This window comes from Apis florea, unplaced genomic scaffold, assembly GCF_048593485.1.
Source record: "Apis florea isolate Af1SG1 unplaced genomic scaffold, ASM4859348v1 contig_1615_pilon, whole genome shotgun sequence".
Taxonomy (NCBI): Eukaryota; Metazoa; Arthropoda; class Insecta; order Hymenoptera; family Apidae; genus Apis; species Apis florea.
Genome location: NW_028256416.1, coordinates 3,491,820 through 3,518,457, shown reverse-complemented (window position 1 = coordinate 3,518,457; position 26,638 = coordinate 3,491,820). Strand labels below are relative to the sequence as shown.

The window sequence follows — 26,638 nt, the reverse complement described above, 5'->3', positions numbered from 1 at the left end:
CGATCGTTTTGAATTTTGAAAAAAAAGAAAAAAAAATCGAAATTCTTATTTTTTTTTTCTTCTTCTTCTTCTTCTTTCTCTTCCAGATGACCAAGTTGGAACAGAGAATTGCCTCGATGCAATCCGCTTCGGCATTAAAATGTATCACTTGTCAACCTCTTCTATCGAAAGTGCAGAAATACGAGAAGAAACTGAAACGTCTCACGGAAGAGAGAATCGTGCAGCTCGAAGATCTCCGTCAAATGAAGTAAGCAAATAGAATGATAGTTTTGAATACTTTCCTATTAATATCACCTGTGATAAAAACTTGTTTGTTTTTTTTCTTTTATAACGATATAGACGAGAAGCTCTGAAAGCTGCAGTTTCCGAAAAAGACGCGCATCTAGCTCTATTGGAACTTTCCGGGATAAAAACTGCCGCCCAATCCGAGCAAGCCGATCAACTGACGGCAGATAGGAAGAGGTTACTGGAGAAGCTGAAGAAAGAGGTAATTTCTAATTCTTTTTCGATTCTCGAAAGTGTGTATATAAAACAGCGTCTTGCTCAATCTGTGCCCAGGATGAGAAAAGCATCGAGTTATCGGTGGAATCGAATCCAACGTGTTCGGAAGGGACGCCACAACTGCTCGTCAAGGTTTTGGAAACATCCGACGACGACGATGAAGAAGCAAAGAACGATCGTCGCAGTGATTCGAGTTCTTCCAGACCGGCAACTAGGAATGGCAACAGTTGTGCTGATTCGTGAGTATCTTCGCTTAATTCGCGTAGAGGAACACAAGGAGGCACACAATTTCGATTCATCGTAGTAGCCAGATAGTCAGATCGCTTAAAACAGTTACCGCCGTTAAATAGAGTTAGAGAAACTTTATTGCTGTTGAAACTTTAACCCAAGAAAAATACGGTAGAACGATTCTCCACGAAGTTGTTCGCGTTGTTTCCCCGCAGAGAGAAGACGTCGACGGAATCGGAATCGAGAAACGATCGAGAGCAGGCGAACAACAGAAGCGACAAACAGGATAGCAGATAAGTAGACCAGGCCAGTCGTAACGAATCGTAGAAAGAAAGCGAAAAAAAAAATATATATATACGCTATCGATCTTCTTCGTTTCTTCGATGTTGTTACGTGCACACACACGCAACTGTAGAAGCAATCTAGAGCATTTCTAGAGCATTTAGAGAGAAAGTAAAAAAAAAAAAAAAAAAAAAGAAAAGAAAAAAAAAGTAATAATAATAACCGACAAACAGGCAACAGTGATACCTCATCGACATCGACAGCGACAATACAAGCAAACAACAACATCCCCAGAACAACATGGTTCATCACTTCATCATTTTATTAATCATCACGATCATCATTATCGTCATTATCGTCATCCATCCAGTAATCATCATCCATCCAGTAAATCATCATCCACGTCTCAACCCCTTGCTACAAATTCCAAAAAGGAATCGGCCAAGGAGGATTCAGTGGGGGCAGTTGGTAGCTTCGTTTCGAATCGCAAAACGTCGCCATGCTTTCTTTCGCCTGAAAGTTTCTGGAAAATAGAGAAAGATCGGTCGAAGATGAAATAATAATTCGTTCGATCGATCTCGAGTCGAAAATTAACGCGTGAAAATTTTTCGTTTCTGATCCGTTGCGAACGAGCCGTTGAAATTACCGCTTTGCGAAGCTCGACGATTTTACAGCGTCATAAAAGAATAATTGGTGAACAGTAAAGGATGATCGAGACAGAGCGTCGACGGAAGATCGATTACACTTGTTATTATAGTATCTAGATAGTTTTTTCAGTAGTAGACGAGTTGATTGCATGTCTCATGATCGTCCGGGGATGCTCTGTTTCACGGGGATCAATGAATCTGCATGCATTTTCCATCCAATTGATTTTCCTGCCAAGTCGGTTGCCACTACGTCGAGTTTCGTTCAAGCGCTCGATACTTATTGTCCCGTCGCTCTATGAACATTCAGAAAAATATTTCAGAGAGGGTGAAACGCGACGTAAGGGTAGTAATTCGCACTTCGTCAAAATGTAAAACGTGAAATTCGAGGGGAAAAAAAGAAAAGAAAAGAAATACGAGTGTGAGGAGAATTATATCCCCTCGGAAACACCTTATACACCTTTCTATATCGATTTGATTGAAAAGATTACAGAGAAGTCACGTCAAGTCGATCAATTCCGAGAATATCGTATTCCCCGTCGTTATTTTCTTCCCGTTGTCCGTGGAAAGATGCAAGACGCGATCCAATGGAAAGGACGGAAGTATGTACGGGCAGTTTCACTCCTTTCCTTCTTTTTTTTCTTTTTTTTTTTTTTTTTTTGGATTTCTTGTCACGGGTCCAAAGATCGTCGTTTGTATAACGAGCGCATAGAACTCTAGTTGAAGGGAACGGAGAATAAAAAGAATAATTACGAGAAAAACGAGAAACAAATAAGAAATTAACGAGGCGAAAGATATAGTTAGATAGTTAAGAGGGAAAAAAGAGGTACGTAAAATGAGGGGGAATATAAAACGTGAACTGCCGTTGGAAACAATGGCGAAACGTTGTTTCGAGATTTAATGAAGAAATGCACGAGGACGAAAGAGTGAAAGAGAGATTGGAGACAAGTGGTGCTGATTAGCTTTCAAGATGACAATAAACGAACATTTCGTGCACGCTCGATGATCTTGCGATGCAGATAACAAATAAAAATAAAAAAAAAGAAGAGGGAGAAGAAGAAGAAGAAAGAGAAAGAAAAGAGAAGAAAATTCGGACGCACGAAAAAAACGCACTTTTCTCTCCCATCGGGGGACTCGTCGATTTATCGTTCCGAATCTTTTAAAATCGTTGCACGATTCTGTATCTAGAATCATCCATCGTTCATTGGGAAATGAAGGGAAACGAGACAAACGAGAGATTTTCTTCTAGGTTCGTAGAATCGAAAGAATCTGAAACTAAAAGGAAAAAGAAAAAAAAATAAATAAATAAATAAAAACCTTCATCGAATCGAATCGCGTGTGTTTAATCGTGTGATAGATGATTTATGGCATCGTTAAAGAGGGTGTGTTGTAAATATTAATCGTGAATTATGCTACGAACGAAGCATATACAGAAGAATTTGTAGAAATATTATCATAAATCGCGTATAATTGGTATGTTAATCGAGCTACAGTTACGATGAAGCGTATATAGAGAACTGTTGACGCATGAACGACTTCCATATAGTTTCTCAGTCCCAATTCACTTGGTAACGTGTCTATTTTACGTTGACAGCCGTTGCAGATATTTATGGAAATTGTTGGAGAGAGAGCCTTCGTTCGTCGATCGATAGAACGATATTTATTGTTATATGAGATGATCTTTACATGTGTAAATAGTCACGCATAGATACGTATATTTATAAATCATACTTAGAACGTTTAAATGGATAATTGATACGTGTGAATTATGGTTACCGTTTGCTTTAATAGCAGAGATCTTCGATTCTTCTTCGTTCACATTCTTCTTCTTCACACACATTTTATATCATTCTTTAGATATTGTTGCAACTCTTCTGAAAAATTTTATCGCTCGTTATTCAAGATAGAATTTCTTCGATCATCCAACTTTCCTTTCCTCCCCTTTTCTTCGAACTCGTTTTTTTCCTTCGAGCTCGTTTCTATTTCGAGGAAATAAAACTTTCCATTTGGAGTCTATCTAGTCTAAATAAAATAAGAATACAAGTTGCACCGATATCTAATCGAGCTTGAAAATAGAAAGCCTAAAACGATGGGTTGATTAATTGAACGCGTGAATTTTACTCGATCTTCCATCGAGAAAGTTATCGAAGAAATGAACCACTATTACGATTTATATATATATATATACTACTAGTTCCAAACGAATCCTCGATCATAGTCTCGAAACCGAACCAAATATATATATATAAATACATACACATAGATAACTCGTAACACGAAATCATCGAGCGTTTTCTTCGTGCGTCGAGAAAAACGCAATCCAAGGATATACGTAGGATTGTCCTGGACGAAGGAAGGAGGGACAGGAGCGGAAATCACGTTAAGAGAAGAATAAAATTCTCCTTTTGAAGAATGAACGCGTGTTTTAAGGGAGGACCGATAATTGGTTATCGATCGTTTCCGGGAAAAAACGATATCATCGATGATTACATATTAACATCATAAAATTCGAGAGAAGTGAAATCGTGGGCTGGAAAAAAAGAAAAAAACAATGTTCTCCACGCGTTATGATAATCGTTACGCTTTGGCAGGATCCGTTCTCGAGAGAAAGCGAGCGAGCGAGCGAGCGAGCGAGCGAGAGAGAGAGAGAGAATGAGAGAGAATATTTTTTTCTCAGAGTGCGATAGATTAAAATTTTGACCGATTTATATGGGACAGCAGGATAGAAAAAAAAAAAGAAAAAAAGATGAGGAGATCCGAGGCACTAAAAAAATGACGAAGAAACGACTCGTTTGTACATAATTGTGCTTCGATGTTTCTTCGATAGCCCTGTTAAAGATTAAAGACGAGAAAAATTGCGCCCCACCACTGTGGTCCCCGCTGGTTTCTGTATTCCATTCCCCAAATCGTACAGCTAGTCGTCTAGGGTTACCTGTGTACACATAGTTAAAAATATCTCGGTAAAATCGAATTTGTCAGCATTTAATCACCAGCATACGAAGCTACGAACGCTGAGCGCGTTGATTACCCGGCCGAGGTAAGGATTTCGCGCTTTCGGAAGTTCGAGGCGAAGTTGGGCGAAGTTGAATCGAAAGATAGATAAAGATGTTTCGCTGAATCGAGCGTGCGATTCTTCCCGTGTCGAGTTCATCCCGTGTTGCGAAATTGAAGGAAAAATTTGCGAGCCACCAGGTGGATGAATTCGGTCGAAAAGCTTTCGAGGGAAGCGGAAATCTCGTGTGGTGGTTGTAAAACGAACGGCCCATTTATCGTCCAGCGTGTCCGCTCGCCGTCTACATATTACGATTAAATAAATAAAATATAGATTATATCGTGGTGTCTGCCGTTAACCAGGAGTTAAGCGACATGTTGAAAGTGTAAAATTTTATCGTTAATACCTTAAGAAGAAAAAGAAAAAAAGAAAAATAGAAAAGCTGTCTTTAATTCGTCGATAAAAACGCTCTTACTCTAACTTGCTAGTTACACGACACACCTTTTTTTCCATTCGATCTCTGACGCGAAAATATTAGGGGAAAAAAGTAAAAAAAAAAAAAAAAAAAAAGGAAGAAGAAAAAGAAAAAGAAACCTTTCCTTTCGAAAGATTCAAACGATAAAGCGCGAATTCTACTGACCTAGAAGCCAGATGAATCGAAGGGCATCGGATCGTAGACGGGGCAGACGAGAGAGTCGAGAATATAGTTACAGGCGAGAAGCGAACACGGTTAGCAATAATTCTCGAATTCTCTGCCCTGTGCGAACGAAAGAATTTCATCGGTTGTTATTGCGTTCATCATCAGGGATAAAAGTATATCCTTCTTTCGTCCCTCTCGACTCGAGCATTTCCAAGCATTGTATATGCGTAGCGAATAGGGCACAGGTTCACTTAGTTTAGTTTGCTAAACGGCGGCCATTCAAATCATCGACACGCTTACGCTTTAAACGCTGGCTAAATCGCCAATTCTTTCGAGTAATAGTAATCGATGCAGGAAGGATCGAAGGAACAAATGTTTCTGTTTGAAGATACGCGAGGAACGAGGACTCTCCCCGCTGGGAGGCAAATTTCTTTTTGAGAATTTTTGCGAGATTGGAGACAAGACAATCGAAGGACGGTGAGGCTGATTAAATCGATAATGAATAACGATAATCAAAAATATCTAATTTTTATTTGATTTACTTCGTGTCTCGTAAAAAAGAATCTTTATTCTCTTGGCACAAAATATTCAAATATTCGAAACATTTGTGTGGAAGCAATTCGATAAAATCGGGAGGGTTTTCGTTCCTTCGTTTCTGTAAAAATGTATGTTTTTTTTCGAAAATTTATCGAGTCGAGAAAAAGGATGTTAAACGAGGGAAAAAATGAAAGTGAGAAGAAAGGTTAGTAAACGTGTGCCACCGTCATATCAAGCCTATATCATCGTGTTACATTATACATATTATATATATATAAAATATATATATATATATAATATAGCTAAGCAGAAAAAAAATTAATATTATCGTTAATTGACACAATTGTTAACGTGGAGTGACTGCATTTCGTGTGTGCGTGTGTATTGATGAACAAACAAATAATAATAATAATGATAAAAAAAAAAGTCTTTCTTTCGATCGCTCGAGAATTGAGAAGGCCTGAGAGCAAAGTTTTCGAATCTTAAATGATCTTCTTACTCCTTATTGTCCGAAATATTAAACTAATCACTTCAATCAGTAATAAAGCAATCACTTTAAACATTTATCATCGTATCGTCTTTATTAGAGATTAAAGAGAAGAAAGTTGTAACCGTAGGATATAATCACTTTAATAATTGATTAATTATTCTTCAATTTTAAGACTGTTCAATGGATAAACGAAAGAGGCGAAACGCGACGAAATGCTTCGATATTGCAATTACTGTTCTATTTAAAAAAAATATATATATATATATATATTCTGTCCTCCGAGATACGTTTGAATATTTAACGAATATTTATCGAATGAAATAGAAGAAGAACGGTTATTGTACGAATTATTGCGAAATTTTTCGATCTTGTCGTGGGATAAGTAGAGAGAGACTAGAAAGACCAAGCGTTAACCAAGTAGTCGATACCAGAAAATGGAACGTACCCATTTATTTGAAAACGCCGGAACAGAAATTCTGCAAATTTCTTTCGCGGATCTCTATCTCTAGATACACACGTACGTATTAATTGTAAACGAAAAGTGGCCAAATTTCAAAATTCTACGAGTTTATAGGCGATACGAATCTTCTAGAGCGTCTGTGTTTCCAAAAAAAAAGTAGGGAAATAGAAATATTAAGCTCGAAAACGAGATAAAGGATCGATCGATCGAAGCGAGGAGTTTGTTAACGGGTAAGGGGGATGTGATCAAAAAGTCAAGCGATGAAAAATCAACTTGTATCGTTCGTGCCGCACTCGAGTGATCCTAAGCTGAGACTGTTCCGTGGAACACGAGCGAAAATGCGAAGCGAGGAAAGCGAGTATCGCGAGAGCACGTGAACGAGGCCGTCTCGATATTATTTTTCGACTCGACTGTTTAGTATCTACGATGACGAAAAAAAGAAAAAAAAAAAAAAAAAAAAGAAAAAGAAAAAAAAAACATTTTTATGTGAATATCGCGTAAGGAAAATCGTCCCGGCGTGATCGATCTCGCGTTGGAATCGCAGCCTCGTCCATGCGAAGAATTCAATTCGAGAGAAAAAATTCTTTTTGTCCCAAGCAACTTGATCGCTCGTCCGTTGTTACGCTTATGATCCTTCTTTTTTTTTCCTTTTTTTTTTTTTTTTTTTTCTTATCCGCGATAGATACGGATAATCGGCAATTGGCAAATAATTTAAAGGGAAACACAATCCAGGCCGCGAATCTGATTTTGGAAACCACGCCCGGACGAAATGGCTCCTCCCGCCCCCTTTTTTTATTCTCCAATTTCTACGTGTTTAATCGTTAAGCGGAAACAGCTGATATAAGCGACAAAGAGAGAGATAATGCGAGAGGAAGGAGGAAGGCGAAAAGTGAAATAATCGAAGATCTAGGAGAAGGAGCGAAAATAGCGAGGAGAAATCGAGTATCGTGCCCCCCGTGTTTGAGTTCGATCGTTGATTGAAACACGCAATACGATTTTTCGACATGTGTGTACATACCTAAGAGAACGATAATAATGAACGGGTGTGTGTGCAGTGGAGAAAAAGGAGAGAGAGAGAGAGAGAGAGAGAGAGAGAGAGAGAGAGAGAGAAAGGAGAAAAAAGAGCGAAAAAGGAAACGTGATTTAAGCCTAGTCTGTACGAGCGAATCGACGATCGACAGGGATCGAGGGATCCTTTCGAGGTGTGCCGTTTCTCTCGGGCACGAGAGACAGGAATCCTCGATCGACACACACACACGGAGATCGCCGTGAAACGACGAGGAATAGAAATAAGTTTATCGATTAAGCTAAGATTAAGTTATTAAAAAAGAAAAAGAAGAAAAAAAGTAAACCGTTTATTGAAATACATTGTTGCAACTGCCATGCTGTGTGCCATTATATAACGAGTCACGTTTGTCGTAAAAAGCAAAAAGAACAAAAAAAAAAAAAAAAGTGTAACATGTGAAATGAAAAAAAAAACAAAAAAAAAAAAAAAAACAAAAAAGATTGCGCGCGTTCCCATCTGTCTGAACTTCTTCGTTACACCGCTTTTCGAAAAGGTGTTCCAAGCCCGTGTGTACCCTTCGTTCTGCGCTCGAGACGTCGTTTTCACGCATTCTGAAACATTATCGTTGCGACACGCGTATAAATTTCGAAGAAAAAAAAAAAAGGGAAGAACGGAGAATTAATACGCGATTGATCTTGACGATTCTTCGCGATTCCAAATAATAATAATTAAGTTATTTACGATTTACAATTACAACACACATATCTATATATATATAGAGATAAAGATTCGACTGATTTCACATTGAAGAATGCGAGAAAACATATTTCTCTCAAGATAATTTTCCTCTTTGTAACAGGATTCTCGTATACTTGCCCGTGTGAACCAGCATGTACATTTATAGCAAAGATCGGGGTCATCGTATAGTACGAATATGACGACTAATGTATACATATACATATAATATGTTAACACGGATGAGCATGTATACGACGTTTCCGTTTCGAATTTATCTCCCGAGGTCTCCATCGCAGGCGAAGAAGTTTTTTCCGCCTGAAGAAGAAGAAGAAGAAGAAGAGAGAGCGAGAAAAAAAAGAGAGATTGTTGAAAAAAGAAAGAAAAGAGGGGGCGAAAAAAAAACAGGGCAAACAGCGTGAATGAATTTACGAGGATTCGTTCCTTCATTTAGGGAAACGTAAAAAAAAATAATAAAAAAAAAAAAAAAGACATTTTTTTTAATATACCCGCCGTCGATGTACAATTAATCGCATGCGCGTTTAATCGATGTAACGCATTCAAACATGAGATAAATATCGCGACACTCGATTATTATATCGAGATCTTATCTTTCGGGACTAACTCGTTTCGAGAGAAGCTATCACGTGTGTAAAAAACGAAACGAAAAAATTTTGACACACACTTCGTGGGAGAAATCGATTATAATATTAAACATTTTGCGATCGTTGCAGCGTTCAGTTTTTTCAATAATTCTTGTATCGTTTAGAAAGACATATCGATTAACCGGTAACTACACACGTACGTACATACATAAATAAACACGTTTGCAGGTAATTGATAAAATTTTTTAATCGCTGTCCCTTTCGATAGGCGACGATTACGAAGGAAATATATGTATGTATATATGTATACATACATATATACATACATATATACATACATATATACATATATAATTTTTTTTATTTTTCATAATTAAGAGATGTGTGGTTGCTGGTTAATGGTAAACTGGTTTACAAAACTATACATATACATGTAACAATATTGCTATCTCGTTTTACGTATACGTATCACTTGTAAAAATGATTAATACATACATATACATATTTCCGAAGAAAAAAGGAAAGAAACACTACGTCATACACACAGCATAAGACTAATGTGTTCATCGATCACGTTATTATAGACATCACAAATATTTGTTGCGTGAAAACGAAAAAGAAAAAAGAGAAAGGGGATAATAATAATTATAATAATAATAATAATAATAATAACGAAGAGAAAAATAAGCAGATCGAGATGGAGAAGAAGTCTAAGTTAATTTCTTAGAGACCCACGCAAAAAAAAGAAAAAAAAAAAACGAATTCCTATATTCGCGAAACTCGGATTTCGTATCGCGACGTCTTGAAAGAAGTAGCGAGTATAATCGAATTTGTCAGTTGACAGCCGACGGTGTGAGGAATGAACGAAATAGAGAGAGAGAGAGAGAGAGAGAGAGAGAGAGAGCGAGAGCGAGAGAGAGAGAGAGAGAGAGAGAGAGAGAAAGAGAAATAATTAAGTAAACCAAAAATGACGTCGACCCATCATAGATTCAAGCACAATAAGGAACTAGTAGGGCCAGGCACAATAAAATTCGGCCGTCACGTTGTAGACAGCGATCTGTTAGAACGACAAGTCATATTAAGTATCTATATAGCGAGACTATTAAATAAACACATATTGTCTATTGTCACGAAAAGTGTATTCATTGTTAAACGCTGACCCCTTTCTCCAAAAGAATTTTGATTATAGACCTGATATTGAATTGAATAAACACACTTATGAAAAAAACTTATGGTTATACTATTATTTCTTGATCATAATTCTTGAACACGATAATAAATTTATCACGAGAATTTTATATATATATATATATATATATATATATACAAGTCAATAAAAATCTTCTCATTACATATAAAAAAATGAAACAGTAAAGTTTGCAATGTAAAATATTTGATAGCATATAATCTATTGATCGATCAAACTGAAGTTGCTTAATGATTTCTTTATATAAAAGAAAATCATTTACATTGATAATATTATTTTTCGTCGAAAAATCAAAGTTGTTCATTTAATAAATTGAGTCAAATTAGATTGAATCGAAAGATTAGACGTAGAAAATGTCACCCGAAAGAGCTGAATTTGCCAGAGCTATGCGAAGAAAAACTCGCAAATTGGAGATACGCAGCTACGGTAACTTGATGTAACCTAAATTTCGTGTAATTAATTGTACGTGTATTATTTTGATAAATCGTAAATATAATCGACAGAGCAAGAAAGAAGAAAGAGAGAATATGAAACTAGAATAGCAGATGAAAAATCACATATCGCACGGATGAGAATCGAATATCACACGAAAATATTTGCCTCGATGTGCCCGGATGAAATCTTAGATCATTACGACGATTATGAAACTCGAATGTATTACACGACTTTAATGCTTGGCGATGTGTCCGGTAATAATAACGATTTCACAGCAAATAAAAAAGATTAAGTCCATAGAAAAGGATAGAAAAAGAAATTTTTCATCAAGGTTTCACAGAGCTCGCCGAGAAATATACTAAAATTGGGAAAGGCGGACCTTCGAAATTGTCAGAGACATTGAACTCTTATATCGGTGCCATGGTGCAAGAAATACTTTATCACGAGGGTGACGTGTTGAAATTTTCCGGGGACGCGTTCATAGTGATGTGGAAACTTCACAAAGGGATGATGATGCGAGACTTGGCCGTGACAGCGATGCAAACTGCTTGTATCATTCAAAAATACTTTGGAACTTACGATACTGAAATTGGAGTGACTCTTAAAGGTTTGTTCATTGGCTGAGAGAGAGAGAGAGAGAGAGAGAGAGAGAGAGAGAGAGAGAGAGAGAGAGAGAGAGAGAATGTATCTTTTACAAGCGTAACAATCGAACGTAAATTGAAATGAAAAATTTATCGAAACATTTGATCGACATTGTTTCTTAAAGTAAAATTGGCAATTGCTTCTGGGAAAACATATTTCACGTCTATCGGAGATCCAGACATCATGTCTTATTACATTATCACCGGAAAACCGGTGTGGGATGTGAAATTTGCTGAACGCCTTTGTCGGTAATTAAAAAAAAAAAAAAAAAAAAAAAAATCTTACGGTAATTTAAGAAATCATCATCGTTTGCGTCAATTATTATATTATATATTAGAGGAGGCGATATCTTAGTAGCTCCCAGTAGCTGGCAATGGGTGAATCCGAACGAATATATCCACGAAACACTTCCCGATGGTATACACACCCTTATTATAACTTGCACAGCCATGTGGTTTCAAACTAGGGAAGATGAAATGACCGAGGAAGGTATTGTAATTAAAATTATTCCATTTCATTTGTCAATTTCGAGTATTTCATCGCGACTATTATTAAAAGCGATATAATTAAAAATTATTATTATTTTATTCAGAAGAGGAAGAGGAATATATAATAGAAAAATACGATCCAACTATCATGGCCAGAATGCATGTGGAGAAAGAATCTGAATTGGACGAATTGCTGACCAGGCAACGATACGAGCATGAAAAGTTCGAGGAGGTCGATTACAGCTGTAAGTAAATCGTGTCTCGTGAAAAGAATAAAGAAATTCGATGCTTAAAAACGGATGTTTTTAGTGCGGCCCAAAGTTATAAAAGCGGCAGAAAGTCATTTGAAAGCATCTTTGAAAAGTTATATGCTGAGACCTGTCATTCGTTCCGTGGAAATGGACGAACCATTGGAATATCTAACCGAAATGAGACAAGTGGTGATTCTGTTCATCAACGTGATCACCGTCGATGCGTACAAAGAAGTATTAGTCAATTTAGTGAATATTATTTATAAACTTGTGTGCCAGTAAGTTATTATCTCTTCCTTTCGTATTTTCCTTTGATGACATTCCTTTGATTTTCCTTTCGATCCGAAGGATCGTCGGTGAAATGCACGGATGCGTGAACAAGACGTCTCTCTTCGACAAAGATTTGATGTTCCTCTGCGTGTTCGGTTTAAGAGGCGATAAACACGAATTAGAGTCGCAGATCGGCTTAAAATGTGCATTTAAATTAAGATCGATTCTCATAGAGATGAATAATATTAAATCTGTGACTATAGCTGTAACCACAGGGATGACGTATTGTGGAGTAATTGGACATATTTTGCGAAGGGAATATACAGTGATTGGAACGTCGGTGAATAAAGCTGCGAGGCTTATGGTAGCGTATAAGGACAAGGTAAGAATTAGCGAATCTTTAAATGTTATTTTGCAGAAGACAAGGGAAAATAATGAAGAATCGGTAGGTGGTTTGTGATCGAGAAAGTTTTCTTCATTCTCATCTCGAGTCTGGTCATTTCATTTTACAAGAGCCAAAATACTTGAAGGGAATCTCACATGTTGGACCGATATACGAGTTCCAAGAACATCCAAAGTAAATATATATTATACCTTACTATATACACTATACTATATCTGTATAATGTTCAATTGGTATTTTGAAAAATTATAATAATTATTAAATTATTAAATCTAATAATAATAATAATAATAATAATAATAATAATGATGTTAGATTCATCTCGCCGTATTTAGTTTGGAATTCATATCCTTTACTCGATCGAATCAATGAAATGGAAACGTTTACATCGATGTTAACAAAATTGATAAACTATAATACTATAATTAAAGAAGAACGTGGTCCACGACCAGAATTCAATACTCTTGTTATAAAGTAATTATCTTTATCGTTTTTTCATCTCATTATCGTTGAAATATTTTATCCCTAATGCAAATATATTTTTCAATCGCCGTGGATTCAAAGGGGTGAACCGCGAATAGGAAAGACAAGATTACTAGATGAATTTACACGGAACATTTCACCGAACATACGTTATAATTATATTAACTTGCAACCAGATGATAGCCAGGTTCATACTTCGTTCAATTATTATAAAATTTCAGAATTTAATCCCGTATTATGGCTGTATCGGTGTAATATTTCTTTTTCAAATGCTTGACCAACCAACCAAACGTGATTTATTTCTCAGTGCAGATCCCGTACATGATGATAAATTTAATATTTTCAAAACCTCTTGATTTCACCGCGATGTCCACGCAAAAAGAACGCGAGGATAAAATACTTTTGCGTCTAGGAAAGGTGAAATACCCGTATTTCCTGTGTGTTTTCAATGAGCCTTTCAACGTACAATTCCCTATCACCACTGATTACAACAATTTAAACGAGACACAGAAACGAAAGCTTTTAAGGAAGTTCTTATTAAAATTAATAAAAGGTAGTTTCAGAGAGTTGTGGGTGAATATCATTGATGATGCGGAATATAGCGACCCAAATTCCTTAGAGGTATTTGACGTTTTCACGAAAAAAGATATAATCTTCTTTGTGATTAGCATTGGGCGGAAAGTAGACACGGACTTCCCAATATTCTTCAATATTCTGAGCAGAACACTAGTAACTTGTTTAATTCTTCTTTTATAAATGTAAGTCGTGTGACCAATGATGAAGTAAAAATCGTTTGTTAAAAGGTAATAGAATTGGTTGGAATAGACAAGTGGTATCATGCTGCGTTAGCGTGTCAGATGCTTAACGTGAACGGTCTGCCTGCGGAGCTTGAAAAGTAAATTTTTTAAAAATTATCCTAACATTTACTACAATTCAAGTTCTATTATTATAACTCGACACGAATATATATATATATATACATATATTTTTTGAAGAATAATACAGGAGAAAAGTTTCGGTAATCCTGGTTGGATCGAAAGTTATCTGTTGAGTCTTCTTCAAGTTGGAGATATAGAAATAGTATATATAACGAGAAGAGAGGCGAATAATAAAGGTTACGTGTTACCCCCTGTACATATGTTAAAAAGGTATATTTGAAAATCATGCTCATTACGCATAACGCATAAATACTAATACCACGAAATTTTCATCAGACTTACTTCGCAAATAGATGAAATTAGGGATGTTCGCGATGATAGATGGCAGATGTACATGGCAAGTTATAAGGTATGTTGTTCGTTAGTCAAACATTATTATCCTTAATACGAATCGAATAATAACGTTTTACTTCAGGAAAGCAAGCCTTTGGAGCCAAGGCAAGACAATATACATAAACATTTGAGTATCGATCCTGAGGAGACTAAGATCGCCGTTTGCAACATTACAAAAGATTTCATGTATGAGGACGAAAATTCTGAAATTACGATGGATGGTAGAGAAAAAAAAATAATTCATTTATTATTGGCATCGTATCGATAAATAATAGAAAATATCAAGAATAACAGAAAATATTTATATCAGTTATGATATTGAAGCTTTTCGATTCATTAACACCTCTCGATCAATTTATATTGAAGTGTGCTTCCGTGATCGGGGAAACTGTAAATAGACACATGTTAGAAAGTTTAATGCCCATCACTTCTAAACGAGACATCGGTCTTGGTAACGCATATATTTTGTTATTTGTGAAATATAATATCTAATTAGAAGATTTAGTACTGCATAATTTATTAGCTGTTACGAAACTCTTCGAAATACGAATCTTTGGCTGCGCAATCGGGGATTTTACCAAAACTAAAGGCCCTATAATATTTATCAAAAACATATATAACGATTTGATAAATAATGAATCAAATGTCTTCTGCAAGTGTATTGGCCTTACTATTCCAGGTACATATCAATTGCAACGTATTAATACAGAAATGAATAAATCGTATAAATAATTGACTCGCACTAATGAAAAGATACGTTTCCTTAGATGAATTGAAAGATTTGCCAAAATACGCTTCTTGTGGGTTGATAAGATTCAAAATGACGATGTTCCGTGAAACTACTTATCGGTATTAATTTTTTTTTTTTTTTTTTTAATACGAGCAAATTATTATTATGTCAAGAAAAAATATATTAAAAAAATTTAAATTTATTATAAAATAGATTACTGACAGAAAATCAGAAAATAGAGTTGCACAATCAAGCGCTGAAATATTTGCAATATCATACAAGACGTTGTATTTCTTGCGGAGAAGGTCGATTCGTAAAATTATTAGGAGAGGTATCGAAAATAGATGAAAGAAAGAAAACAATAGCAGATTTAGATGAGATATTCGAAGAAGACATTTATGAAGAGGAAGATATTGAAAAGGAGAAAAGTAAGTTGAAATATTTTAAAAATTGTTTTCTTAACTTTCAATAATTTTATTTGGGTATCATTAAAATATGTTAAATAATAGAAGGCAAGATATTTCTTACTTGTATGAATATATTTCGAACTATCGAAAGAAAACCAACACTTACATTTTCGGATTTGGATTTTTCCAATTGTTTATGTGATTTGATATTAATGACTACGTATACTCAAATGCTTGACCATTGTCGTGGTATTGGTAAATACATTCTTTAAAATAAATTCGCTTAATTAACATAATATATATATATATATATTAATTTATGTCATTAAAACATTCTATTTTAGGAAAATTGGATATAATACTAACTGCTCTTTTAGAATTTGCAGAAATTTGTATAATTTCTTATAATATACCGCAAGCTAGAAAACTTTTAAAAGAGAGCGAAGATGTTCTCGAAAAGGTATTGAAATTTCTAAAATTTCTTTTCTAAAAATGGAATATTTATGAAATCTCTTTTTTTAATATTAATCGAAATACTTGAAATCTTATCTAAAGCTACTTGAATTGGACGAAAACGATATAGTTGTTTTTCCTTTTTTTGCTGCAAAAATACAAATTCTTCAAGGCCAATGTCTCCTTGAAACCGGCTCCATTTTTGAAGCCGAAGAATTATTCGAAAAGGCAATGTTCAATTTAGGATATAAATTTCCAAAAATTGAAATGATGATCGATATAAATTCGTTAATGCAGTTATTTAATCTGAAATTAAAATTCATTTTTATGAAAGATATTAAATATTTCGAAGAGGAGTATCAGGATTATACTCAACAATTAGCAATATGTTTGATACAAATGTTTAAACTCTACAGGGTAAGTTGAGTTATTTAAAATTATTCGAAATTAGCACATTTACGCTCTATTACACATAGATTAGAGGAATGAAGAAGCACGCTCGTTTAGCAGCTATTTGGAGTTTGAACGCAGCTTTGGAATCTAGCAAGGATACATATACTCTCTGTATATCGCTCAGCAATATGTTAACCACTGCACATATGTATCAAGATAGGTGAGAATTTTTATAGCACGATTAAAATGTCCGATATTCTAACAACATTTTTTTACTCAATTCCAGATATATCATACCTTATTTAGAAGAGAAGGGTATTCTTATTTCTAGTGAGAGGACAAGAATACTCGAAGCTCAAGAATTGAAAGTGATCGCCCGGCTTTACGCGGCAATATTTTTTTCTCGATGGTTAAGAGCGGACTGTGCGAAAGCCATCCACATCGGTTTTATTACTAATAGAATAGCCACTAGGATCGGATCCATATCTTTGAAAATAATTATGCTACCACGATTAATTCATTTGTTGCTATTATCATGTCGACTCTCGGAAGCAATCACTCAATTAAGAGAATTAGGTAATGATTTATTTACGATACAATAGTAGTCTATAATAGTAATTGTAATAAAATCATTTTTATAAATGTTTTCTACGATTTTGTAGAATTTGTGTCCCATAATGATTTTGATAAATCTGGACGTACTTGGTACTACGCACTTTGCGCTGACATTTATTTAGATACTGGAATGTCAATTGTTTCTTTTCAAATTTGCGAACAGTATTTTCTTCATGAGGGCGAACGAATGATAAGTTTATACAATCCAGAAGCAGACAATCGATATTTCACATGCATGTGGCTATGGTATGCGGATACAAATGATCGTTCTTTCTCTTTAAAAAAACAGAATGATATTAATTGATAAAAAAAAAAAAAAATTGATTATATTTTTCTTAAAGGTGTATTAGAAATGAACAATGGGATGCTGCAAAAGTATGGAGAAATAGAATCATAGAAACCCCTATTATGGATGAACATATAGTAGCAGCAACAATAACTTTTTTAAAAAAACTCGAAGGGCTATTAATTCTTTATGGTATAAATTTTTATGAAAAGAATTTATTGCAAAATTATAAGATAATTTAATAAATTATATATTATTTATAATAAAATTTCATCGATATAGTGCATAAATTAAACACCAGAAATATAGCTGCAACTATTACTATGAGAGAAATAAAAAATATGTTTAAATATGCAAAAAAAGTGACCAAGATTGTTATAATCACAATTCCCAGGTATATAAAACTAATGTTTCAATTGTAAAATATATAAATAAAATTTTGAAATCGAAAAAAAATGTTTACAGATATATGTTATTAAAAGCATATTATTGGATGATAAAATCACAAAAAAATAGAGCAATAAAGATGTTAAAAAAAGTAAAAAAAATATGCGAAAAAATAGAAAATAAATTGATCCTCATATGGGCACAACATTGTGAAAAGGTTTCATTTAATATTAGAAATAATACTTGTGTTTTCAAAATAAAAATAATTTATCAAATAAGAGAGAATTATTTGATATATTTTTTGTTAATAATAAATATAAAGAAATAATATTGTAATAATATATTGTAAAAATATTTAAAAATATATTTTCAGGTTTGGTTAAGCGGAATTTCTCCTCTACATACAGAAATGTGGAAAGAAATCTCGAAGTTAAATAAATGGGATGAAATCAATGCAAATAATTCACATATGATAATCTTTACTTTTCCTCTGCCAAACTATCTTTTTTTGTAATTTTTTATTTCTAATTTTAAAACAATTATAATATAATAATAAAATATATACAACAACAAAATATTATTAAAAACGAAATTTTTTTTATCTGTATAAAGATATCTTTCTTTTACATATTATATTAGAAGAATGTGTGTGTGTACACATATATATAAGCAAATATTTTTATCTTAATATAACAATAATAGAATTTCATTAATAATGGAAAAATCCCATAATGTTCCACAACAAATAATAAGATATCTATAATTTAATTTATATAATCAAGATATTCAAAGAAAATCTTGCAAACTTTAAATTAAATTTAGTATGCGCTGTTCTTAGCTTGGCATTGCTTTAGTGAATAATAAACTTTGTAATATAATATTTATAATAAAATTAATCATAGGCTATGCTTTGGAAAGTGATTCCAATTATTAAGTCTATGAAATGATATGAGATTAATTTGCAAAAAATATAATATAAATCATTAATTTTCAAAAAAAAATTCAGAAAGATTTAAAACATAAGGAAGAAATTTAAATAAGTAATAAAAATAAAATAAGTCTAAAAAATAATATAATATAATATAAGTATCAATAATATAAATTTAAAATTTAATATAAATGAATATGATAAAAATTAATTTTTTACGATCTTTTGAATGTCAAAAATATTTTTCCATAAACACTTACAATTATAAAAATTGGATGGAATTGGAGAGTCTATTAAAGTTTTTAATCAATTAAATTGATAGAATAATGATGCAATAAAGTTAATCCGAAAGCAGTGTTCTTTTAACGCATTTCAAAAATAAATATAAACAAAAATAGTAGAAAAAAGACAAAAATAGAATAAAAGTGTTATTTCTTATTGGATAGATAAGAGCACAATCACAGTGCTAGATATAAAATCTTAGATCCAATCTATAGCTCAACATTGTTTTCCATTCATTCATTCATTCATAATAATAATAACAACCAATATTCGTAAATAAAACATGCAAAACACATGAATAAATATATATAATATAAATACTTGCAAATAAATTTATTTTAAACACTCGCTAATAAAACATATATATTAGATACAAAGTATAAATATATAACTTTAAATTATATACAATATCGAATACACATATCTTCGATATATTGAAATTATACAGCGATCTAAGCGCAATTAACGATTTCTTTCTATCGTGATCATAATTTCGACGGTCAAAGTTGAATGTCGTATCGACAATGGTACATTGATAATTATTTGTAGACTCAAACGAATAGTTTAAAATATAAAATATAAATATTATAATTAATTTTATAATATTAAATTTTATTAATTTATTTTATAACAGATTTTTATTATAAATGATTAATATATAATATAATAATTTATTTAGATTTAATAATTTTAAAAGTATACTTTATTATTTTATTTTTATTATATATTTTTAATTTATTATTTTAAAAATTTTTTTGTTTATATTAATCCAATTTATAAATTTTTTTGTTCAATTTAATTGCTAAACATATAACAACAATCAATATATTTTAAATATCCCAATAGACATAAGAAAATGTATTGAATATTAAAAAAATTTATAATATATATAAAATATATATATATATATATATATATATATATAAAATATTATTATATAAAAAATGAAATTCGAAACAAATGATAGTGATAAAATTTCAATCTTTTTCTGAATTTATTTAGAAATAATTGATAAAATTCTAGTATTAAAAATAAATACAATATTATATAAATATATTATTAATTAAATATATATATGTGTATTATATAATATACATATGTATTATATTATATATATATATATATATAAAGTTTCAACATAAATATTTATAAATATTTATAAATATATAAATAAATATTATTAATATATATATAGATAAATTTATATTAATTAAAAATGCAAGCTGCACCTTCATCCTCTTGTACATCGCCAGTATCTTCTGCATTATTTTTACAACCTTTGCCTCGTAATTCTAATATGGTATGTTTAAAAAATTTAAATAGTCTAAAATTTCTATATAAATAAAATAATGTTTCAACAGGTTTGTTATTCTACAATCCTTCCTTTTGTTCCCACAATGCCTAGAGGTTTTGCATGTTATTTTAATAAATATCACCCATATACAACATTACGCAATGTTTGCACTTTTACTTGTCCTCCTTATAGTAAGTTTTTAATCAATAAACATAATGTAAAATAAAAAAAAAATAATAAATTTTTTTTCAGCATCTAGTGTATATAGGTGCTAAATAGAATTCTATAAATAAATATTTACAAATAATTTAAATGATATTAGTTTTATGATATTATTATAAAAAACCATATATGAACGTTATTAAATCCTGAAAAATATAAATGAAACAAATATAAATTCGTTTTAAATCATTTTATTTTATACTATAATTTTATATTTATAATTTTATAATTCTATAAAAACAATATCTATTTTAATGCTTTACCATTCTCTTATTTTACTTTGTGTAGCATGTGTTAATATCCATGTGTTTTTTTCCTTTTTAACTCTTTCCACTTGATTATGCCTTGGTTTTGCTTTACACATTATGTATTTCCTATCATTCTTCCACATTAATAAACAATGTCTACATCTTCGGTGTAATATAGTTTTTGTTTTTAAACCACATGTGAAATTATATATTGGTAGTAATGGCTGAAGTAATTTAGATGTAATTTTATTCATGCTTGAAAGATTTGAATATTGTTTATTACATGTATGATGTATATTATTATTTATATATCTTGTGAATGATTCCACAGATGATACTTTTGGAGCAATAAATCCTACAGTTTGATAAGTAGTTCTAAATAATGTAAATATATTCATTGCTTCTAAAAAAATACATATTTGTATAAATACATTAAAATTTTATAGATTTTTATATAATTACATACAATATATTATAATTTGAAAAATTCTTACATCAAAATAAAAAAAAAGATAACCTCAACTTTCAAACAAAATTTTATTAAATACTAAATGTTGAAAACAAATAAGATTACGATGATTTAAATTATTATGAATTAAAATTTATAAATTAATCTTTTCTATCTCATAAAACTTTTTTATGATAAAAATCTACGTTTTTTTCTTACTTATTCTACTTATTCTACTCTTTTTTTATTACTTTACTATCTTCATTTATATTATGATTACATAAAGCAGATTTACATGATTGCGAATAATAAAAACATTACAGATTATTCATATGTATTACATTAAATATATGTAGAAAATTATTTTAATTATATATTACAAGCATAATGTTTTTAATGCTACCAATAAATTTAGCTATGTAAAAAAAGCCATTATGTAAATAAATAAAACACATTGTATAAAGAAATAGCCTATTTACGTCGCACTTAGGACAAGTTAGTTTTGACTGCCATTTCATAAAAAATTCTTTGTAATTGGATTAACTGATTTGTTCGAATAGAAAGTTGAAGATGAAAAATGGAATATATTAAAAATTTCTTTGTGTAAAAAAAAATCTAATTAAAAGAAATAAAATATAACCTACAAGAGTTCAAAACAATTGTACGATAAATTAAATATTTAGATTAATTTTTTCAATTATCATACAATTGATGTAACTATATTAATGAAAAATCTTTTTTTTTATATTATAATAAGTTATGACAATAAATTTTTATTTAGGTTATGTTTTATTCTTTAATTTCTTAACAAAGATCTTTCAAACTACTCATTAGTTTATTATGTAAAGTATTGTTTGCAGCAATATATATCCAAGTTTAATGATCATAATAAGTGTAAAATTATAAAAATGTTAAGAAAACTTAGTAATCTGTTACAAATTTTTGTAAGTATTTCAAAATATCAAATTATTTGATTTAATATAGTTATTTACATGATTTGACATTATTATTTTTAAACTTTTAAACATTTAATTTATATTTATAATTTTATATTTCATTAATATCATTAAATTTATAGGTTCCTGGTCAAAAAGTAAGCAAGCGATATCTAAATTTTATACCTGTTGTTGTAGAACAAAGTGGAAGAGGAGAACGTGCATATGACATTTACTCGCGTCTTTTAAAAGAAAGAATTATTTGTTTAATGGGCCCGGTACAGCTTAATATATTTTTTCTTTAATTTAATATTATAATTAATTCTAGATTTAATTTTAGAATTTTTAATTTATCATTAATTTTCAAGTTAAAAAATAAAAAATTTTACAGATCACAGATAATGTATCTTCAGTAGTGATAGCTCAACTTCTATTTCTTCAATCAGAAAATAGTAAAAATCCAATTCATATGTATATTAACTCACCTGGTGGAAGTGTCACAGCTGGACTTGGTATATATGATACTATGCAATATGTTCTACCTCCTGTTGCAACATGGTGTGTAGGACAAGCATGCTCAATGGCAAGTTTATTACTGGCAGCAGGAACAAAGGGTATGCGCCATTCATTGCCTAATGCAAGAATTATGACACATCAGCCATCAGGAGGTGTATCTGGTCAAGCTACTGATATACAGATACAAGCTCTAGAAATATTAAAGCTTAAAAAGCAAATTAATAATTTATATGTAAAACATACAGGTTTAGATCTGGAAAAAATAGGTATGTTAATTTGTAAAAACATATTACACAAATCTTTATAATACATTATAAATTTACAGAACGATGTATGGAAAGGGATAATTTCATGAGTCCTAAAGAAGCAAAGGAATTTGGAATTATAGACAAAGTACTATCACATCCAATGCAAGAGGATGAACCAAATAGCAAAATGCCTAAAGCTGTTCTTGAAATTTCCACTCAACCTTAATTAGGATTAAATAAAATATACTTAAAATTATGAAATTTTATTAAAACATGTATTTATCAATATTTAAAAATAGTAATAAAATATTTTTAAAACAATTTATATCATGTATATAACTTTAAGTACAGCAAATGTGTCCATGTTTTGTAAATATTATGTAAATATATAACATAGAATAATGATTTCATATAAATGATGAACATAAATGTATTGATGAAAAATCAATCATATCACTTATATATTATTCATCAGGCAAGCAATATATCACCAAGCATTCTCGCAATATGCTAAAAATAATGCTATAATTATAGGAAAAACTACATGAAATCATGGAAGACAAGATTTTGTACCAAAATATACTTATATAATATACAATTAATAATTAATTTTGACTCAAATGATCTATCCTGTATATATCGCAGTTTATAATGGCAGTCACGCGCTTAAAGCATTCTTAAAAATTAAGTTTATAATTTTATTATTATTCTATTATCACCAAAAATACTTCATAAAAAGGACGGAATTAATTACGTATCTTACTGTTAAACAACAATAAAATATTTCACAATATAGTGACATTATATGTCATTAAAAAACACATTCCCCTAATACCAGTTTTTATAAAACTGGTTTCTTTTTATGTATTAATTGCACAATTGTATTGAAAATCACTGAGGACATACTTGAGCATGTGCAAGCATTAATATATCTTTTTTTTCTTTAGGAAATCTAAGTTCTCTTCCAGCTAAACGTGCTGCTTCAAGTTCTCTTTCAGCTAATGCCAATTCCATAGCAACAACTCCGCCACCGCTTTCATGTTCTCTTGCTACCCAATCTAATGCCATTTGGCTACGCATATCATCATCTAAAGCCCGATGGCTATAATGAGCAACTACTTCTTGTCTGCTACATTGCCTTTCTCTCATTGCTTTCAAAGATCCATTCCAATGAAGTAATTGAAAGACTGTCATTAATTCTTGAAATTCTAGCATCGTTCTTCCACGATTACATTCCAACATAAAACGAAATGCACCTATACCTGTATTTGGATCTTCTTTTTCATCTCCATTTCCCTAAAAATTGAATAATTTAATGCAATATTTTATAATTCTCATAATAATAAATATTCAGAACATACCTGTGCTTGATTACCAACACCATTAGAAGTTGCAGAAGGTTTAGCAAAGCTAGCTCTTGCTTCTGCAACAGCTTTTTCTATGAAATCATCAGTTATTTTACGAGCTGGATGTTCATTGAAAACAGAATTCATTAAAGCAATTTTTGCTGCTGATCTACGAGCCTCTGCTTTAGTTGGGCAATTTTGAAAACTACCAAAACAAGAACCTCCAGGAAGAGTTACATAACATACATAAGGTGGACTAGTACCAGGCACAGATTCATAAATAACTAATGCTCCATTTCTTAACTCTGTTCCTCTGCTTTGTTTCATTTGCCAAAATTCTTGCAAAGCTTCAACTACATTTACTATAATAAATAAAATAATATATATATGTAAAATTTAATATTAATTAAAAGAAAATATAGATATTTATACCTCTTCCATAGCCTTGAGTATGTTTAGCAAAGCTGTTAACAACTGCTTCCACTGCTTCCTTTAATACTTGTTTGTCTCTGGCATCTACCAATCCACCTGTGATACCCATATTTTCAGAAACACGAGATTTTGTTTTAACTGGCATTATGCCCTGCATCACCTTTCAAAAATTCACGTACATTTACGTCCTACAAATGTTATTATTTATTACTAATTCTGATTGCATAAATTGAATAATAAAAAAACTTTAAATTAAAAAAAATAATTGCAAATTACAATTGCAAATAAAGTATCAATGAAAATTTTAATTCAATATTGGAATTGAAAATTAAATAATTATAGAAAGAAAAAAAATAAATTAATAATATAGAAAATTTTAATTACATACGTAGCTAAAGTCAACGAAATAATATTAGTAAATATGACAAGTCTTAAATGTTACACGAGCAAAGAAACAGTGAAGCAATTGCTGCGACACTGAACACATCAGACGTGAAAAGAAACCCTGATGGCCCACCTGCAGAGACCCGGATGCCCAGGAATTCGCGTAAATTACTCTCCGATCAAGCACTACGGGATCAAATTGCAATACACATATAACGCGTTTAATGGCCCCACTGACGACTTCCAGAAAACCAGGGCTGTCTACCTCGATCAAGTACCCCATGCTACGGTAATATTATCACCGAGGATTGCCAACTGATTATCAACATTCTCTATCAAGCACAGTATCGGATTTTAAGAATATGGAACCCATGATCAAATATATACATATATATTTGAAAAAAGAATAATATTAAAGAAAGTATATATTCAATAATAGAATATTATTTTAAATTTTATCTTACTTTAAAAATATATAGTTATATCTATTAAAAACATTGCATAGTAATGAAATCATATTAATTATGTATGTGATAAATGTTAAAAAAATATATTGCTATAACTTTTAATAATAATATAAAATATACTTTAAATATATTAAATTTGAATATATTTAAAGCATATGTATAATATAAAATATAAATAATAAATACATATATATAAAAAATATAAAAATAGCATTACAAATGTTTAAGATAGATAGCTAACTAGTGCTTAAGTTATACAAGTGAATAAAGCGCCATATGTGAGTTATTATTAGGAAACTATAATGATCAGTTGATAAAAAAGAGCGACATGATAATTATCATTTTTCCATGTTTATTATTTTTACAACAAGAATAAATTTATCATCTTACGAGACTTTGCATCTTATGTTCTGAAATACCGATTGTGCAAAAAATTAATAATTTCATTAGGTCTTCTATATGTTAAAAAAAATATTTAATTTTTAAATATAAAATTGTAACAACAATCTAACAATTATACATACATTTGTATCTAATTTTAAAATTTGTAACAAAAATTACAATTTTTATTAATTATTGAAAAATATCATGCAATCATAACTTCTTGAGTTTATAATTCAAATCAAATCAATATTTAAATATTTAACCTATCACGAAAGATAAAGAATTAAAATTTGTAATTCATTAATAATAAAATATTTATATAATTAATGATTGAATATAATTTAAATCTTTGAATATTGTTTGATTTTTCTGCTCCTCAAATTCTGCAACCCGCTCTACAGCATGCATCATTTTAACGTATCAAGAATTCTATCTATAATCACTAAATATCACTTTGCATTTTTATCATATTTATAATTCTATAGTTATATTCGTTCAAAAATCTAATGAAATCGTAAAATTTAGCGAAAAATTAAAAATAGTTTTGTTGCTAAATGCTGGCTATGTTAAAAATATGATTGTAATACAATTATGTTACTGATATATTTTACAATCATACAAACTATATATATATATAGAATGTAACGTTCAATAATTTTTTTT

At 31.0% G+C, this 26,638-nt stretch overlaps 6 protein-coding genes and 1 long non-coding RNA gene across 28 annotated transcripts in view; 5 read left to right on the top strand and 2 right to left on the bottom strand.

Moving 5' to 3' along the window:
• LOC100872161 (bruchpilot) overlaps positions 1 to 10,250 on the top strand; it is a 67,198-nt gene extending 56,948 nt beyond the window's left edge. For all 9 annotated transcript variants that reach the window (XM_086907278.1, XM_086907225.1, XM_086907167.1 and 6 more), the window contains 4 exons: positions 87 to 247; positions 340 to 487; positions 559 to 740; positions 945 to 10,250. In XM_086907278.1, the coding sequence (XP_086763404.1) occupies positions 87 to 247; positions 340 to 487; positions 559 to 740; positions 945 to 1,026 (573 nt within the window). In that variant the 3' untranslated portion in view covers positions 1,027 to 10,250. The remainder of the gene's footprint in view (positions 1 to 86; positions 248 to 339; positions 488 to 558; positions 741 to 944) is intronic.
• A 180-nt stretch (positions 10,251 to 10,430) lies between these two features.
• LOC147658830 (adenylate cyclase type 10-like) lies at positions 10,431 to 14,725 on the top strand. Of its 4 annotated transcripts, XM_086908167.1 has the most exons (8): positions 10,431 to 11,893; positions 11,997 to 12,137; positions 12,202 to 12,421; positions 12,492 to 12,795; positions 13,968 to 14,028; positions 14,103 to 14,194; positions 14,295 to 14,586; positions 14,653 to 14,725. In XM_086908167.1, the coding sequence occupies exons 1-6, from the start codon at positions 11,854 to 11,856 to the stop codon at positions 14,162 to 14,164; spliced, it is 828 nt and encodes a 275-aa protein (XP_086764293.1). In that variant the 5' UTR covers positions 10,431 to 11,853; the 3' UTR covers positions 14,165 to 14,194; positions 14,295 to 14,586; positions 14,653 to 14,725. The 4 variants fall into 4 exon arrangements, with proteins under 4 accessions (XP_086764293.1, XP_086764234.1, XP_086764187.1 ...); XM_086908108.1 differs by lacking the exon at positions 13,968 to 14,028 and adding an exon at positions 12,863 to 12,990 and having other exon boundaries at positions 14,103 to 14,586; XM_086908061.1 differs by lacking the exons at positions 13,968 to 14,028; positions 14,103 to 14,194; positions 14,295 to 14,586; positions 14,653 to 14,725 and adding exons at positions 12,863 to 12,990; positions 13,132 to 13,596.
• An 18-nt stretch (positions 14,726 to 14,743) lies between these two features.
• On the top strand, positions 14,744 to 18,416 carry LOC100863277 (adenylate cyclase type 10). Of its 2 annotated transcripts, XM_086907786.1 has the most exons (14): positions 14,744 to 15,021; positions 15,094 to 15,249; positions 15,338 to 15,419; positions 15,514 to 15,728; positions 15,810 to 15,962; positions 16,052 to 16,167; positions 16,263 to 16,577; positions 16,637 to 16,773; positions 16,840 to 17,129; positions 17,216 to 17,414; positions 17,510 to 17,646; positions 17,737 to 17,848; positions 17,920 to 18,058; positions 18,215 to 18,416. In XM_086907786.1, exons 1-14 carry the CDS (start codon positions 14,883 to 14,885, stop codon positions 18,353 to 18,355), a joined length of 2,331 nt encoding a protein of 776 aa, XP_086763912.1. In that variant the 5' UTR covers positions 14,744 to 14,882; the 3' UTR covers positions 18,356 to 18,416. The 2 variants fall into 2 exon arrangements, with proteins under 2 accessions (XP_086763912.1, XP_086763955.1); XM_086907829.1 differs by lacking the exon at positions 17,920 to 18,058.
• A 1,593-nt stretch (positions 18,417 to 20,009) lies between these two features.
• LOC147658829 (uncharacterized) lies at positions 20,010 to 20,742 on the top strand. The gene is made up of 3 exons (XR_015291748.1): positions 20,010 to 20,351; positions 20,413 to 20,536; positions 20,598 to 20,742. It is a non-coding gene; the product is annotated as an uncharacterized LOC147658829 (long non-coding RNA).
• On the bottom strand, positions 20,027 to 21,560 carry mRpL36 (mitochondrial ribosomal protein L36). Of its 3 annotated transcripts, none has more exons than XM_086906836.1 (3): positions 21,310 to 21,560; positions 20,831 to 21,218; positions 20,027 to 20,713 (listed from the first exon to the last, which is right to left on the bottom strand). In XM_086906836.1, exons 2-3 carry the CDS (start codon positions 21,211 to 21,213, stop codon positions 20,707 to 20,709), a joined length of 390 nt encoding a protein of 129 aa, XP_086762962.1. In that variant the 5' UTR covers positions 21,214 to 21,218; positions 21,310 to 21,560; the 3' UTR covers positions 20,027 to 20,706. The 3 variants fall into 3 exon arrangements, with proteins under 3 accessions (XP_086762962.1, XP_031774119.2, XP_012347138.1); XM_031918259.2 differs by having other exon boundaries at positions 20,585 to 20,713; positions 20,831 to 21,215; positions 21,310 to 21,550; XM_012491684.3 differs by lacking the exon at positions 20,027 to 20,713 and having other exon boundaries at positions 20,743 to 21,218.
• Positions 21,527 to 23,283, top strand: ClpP (Caseinolytic protease proteolytic subunit). Of its 6 annotated transcripts, none has more exons than XM_012491653.3 (5): positions 21,527 to 21,758; positions 22,124 to 22,207; positions 22,342 to 22,476; positions 22,590 to 22,980; positions 23,040 to 23,283. In XM_012491653.3, the coding sequence occupies exons 2-5, from the start codon at positions 22,172 to 22,174 to the stop codon at positions 23,186 to 23,188; spliced, it is 711 nt and encodes a 236-aa protein (XP_012347107.1). In that variant the 5' UTR covers positions 21,527 to 21,758; positions 22,124 to 22,171; the 3' UTR covers positions 23,189 to 23,283. The 6 variants fall into 6 exon arrangements, with proteins under 6 accessions (XP_012347107.1, XP_012347112.1, XP_012347099.1 ...); XM_012491658.3 differs by having other exon boundaries at positions 21,559 to 21,758; positions 22,112 to 22,207; XM_012491645.3 differs by having other exon boundaries at positions 21,696 to 21,866.
• On the bottom strand, positions 23,210 to 25,483 carry lft (Limb expression 1 family member lowfat). Of its 3 annotated transcripts, none has more exons than XM_012491621.2 (4): positions 25,258 to 25,483; positions 24,741 to 24,928; positions 24,324 to 24,670; positions 23,210 to 24,258 (listed from the first exon to the last, which is right to left on the bottom strand). In XM_012491621.2, the coding sequence occupies exons 2-4, from the start codon at positions 24,895 to 24,897 to the stop codon at positions 23,854 to 23,856; spliced, it is 909 nt and encodes a 302-aa protein (XP_012347075.1). In that variant the 5' UTR covers positions 24,898 to 24,928; positions 25,258 to 25,483; the 3' UTR covers positions 23,210 to 23,853. The 3 variants fall into 3 exon arrangements, with proteins under 3 accessions (XP_012347075.1, XP_003690299.1, XP_086762503.1); XM_003690251.3 differs by having other exon boundaries at positions 25,129 to 25,369; XM_086906377.1 differs by having other exon boundaries at positions 23,216 to 24,258; positions 24,741 to 24,900; positions 25,258 to 25,443.
• Positions 25,484 to 26,638: the final 1,155 nt, after the last annotated feature.

Coding starts and splice junctions, on each gene's coding strand:
- LOC100863277 (XM_086907786.1), top strand. CDS start 14,883: ATGATATTGAAGCTTTTCGATTCATTAACACCTCTCGATCAATTTATA. Junction 16,774..16,839: donor GCACATATGTATCAAGATAG/GTGAGAATTTTT, acceptor ACTCAATTCCAG/ATATATCATACCTTATTTAG. Junction 17,415..17,509: donor TTCACATGCATGTGGCTATG/GTATGCGGATAC, acceptor TTTTTCTTAAAG/GTGTATTAGAAATGAACAAT.
- lft (XM_086906377.1), bottom strand. CDS start 25,407: ATGGGGTACTTGATCGAGGTAGACAGCCCTGGTTTTCTGGAAGTCGTC. Junction 24,901..25,257: donor GGGCATCCGGGTCTCTGCAG/GTGGGCCATCAG, acceptor AATTTTTGAAAG/GTGATGCAGGGCATAATGCC. Junction 24,671..24,740: donor TACTCAAGGCTATGGAAGAG/GTATAAATATCT, acceptor TATTTATTATAG/TAAATGTAGTTGAAGCTTTG.
- mRpL36 (XM_086906836.1), bottom strand. CDS start 21,213: ATGAATATATTTACATTATTTAGAACTACTTATCAAACTGTAGGATTT.
- LOC147658830 (XM_086908061.1), top strand. CDS start 11,854: ATGTGGTTTCAAACTAGGGAAGATGAAATGACCGAGGAAG. Junction 11,894..11,996: donor AGATGAAATGACCGAGGAAG/GTATTGTAATTA, acceptor TATTTTATTCAG/AAGAGGAAGAGGAATATATA. Junction 12,422..12,491: donor ATTTATAAACTTGTGTGCCA/GTAAGTTATTAT, acceptor TTCGATCCGAAG/GATCGTCGGTGAAATGCACG.
- ClpP (XM_012491653.3), top strand. CDS start 22,172: ATGTTAAGAAAACTTAGTAATCTGTTACAAATTTTT. Junction 22,477..22,589: donor TTATTTGTTTAATGGGCCCG/GTACAGCTTAAT, acceptor AAAATTTTACAG/ATCACAGATAATGTATCTTC. Junction 22,981..23,039: donor TTTAGATCTGGAAAAAATAG/GTATGTTAATTT, acceptor ATAAATTTACAG/AACGATGTATGGAAAGGGAT.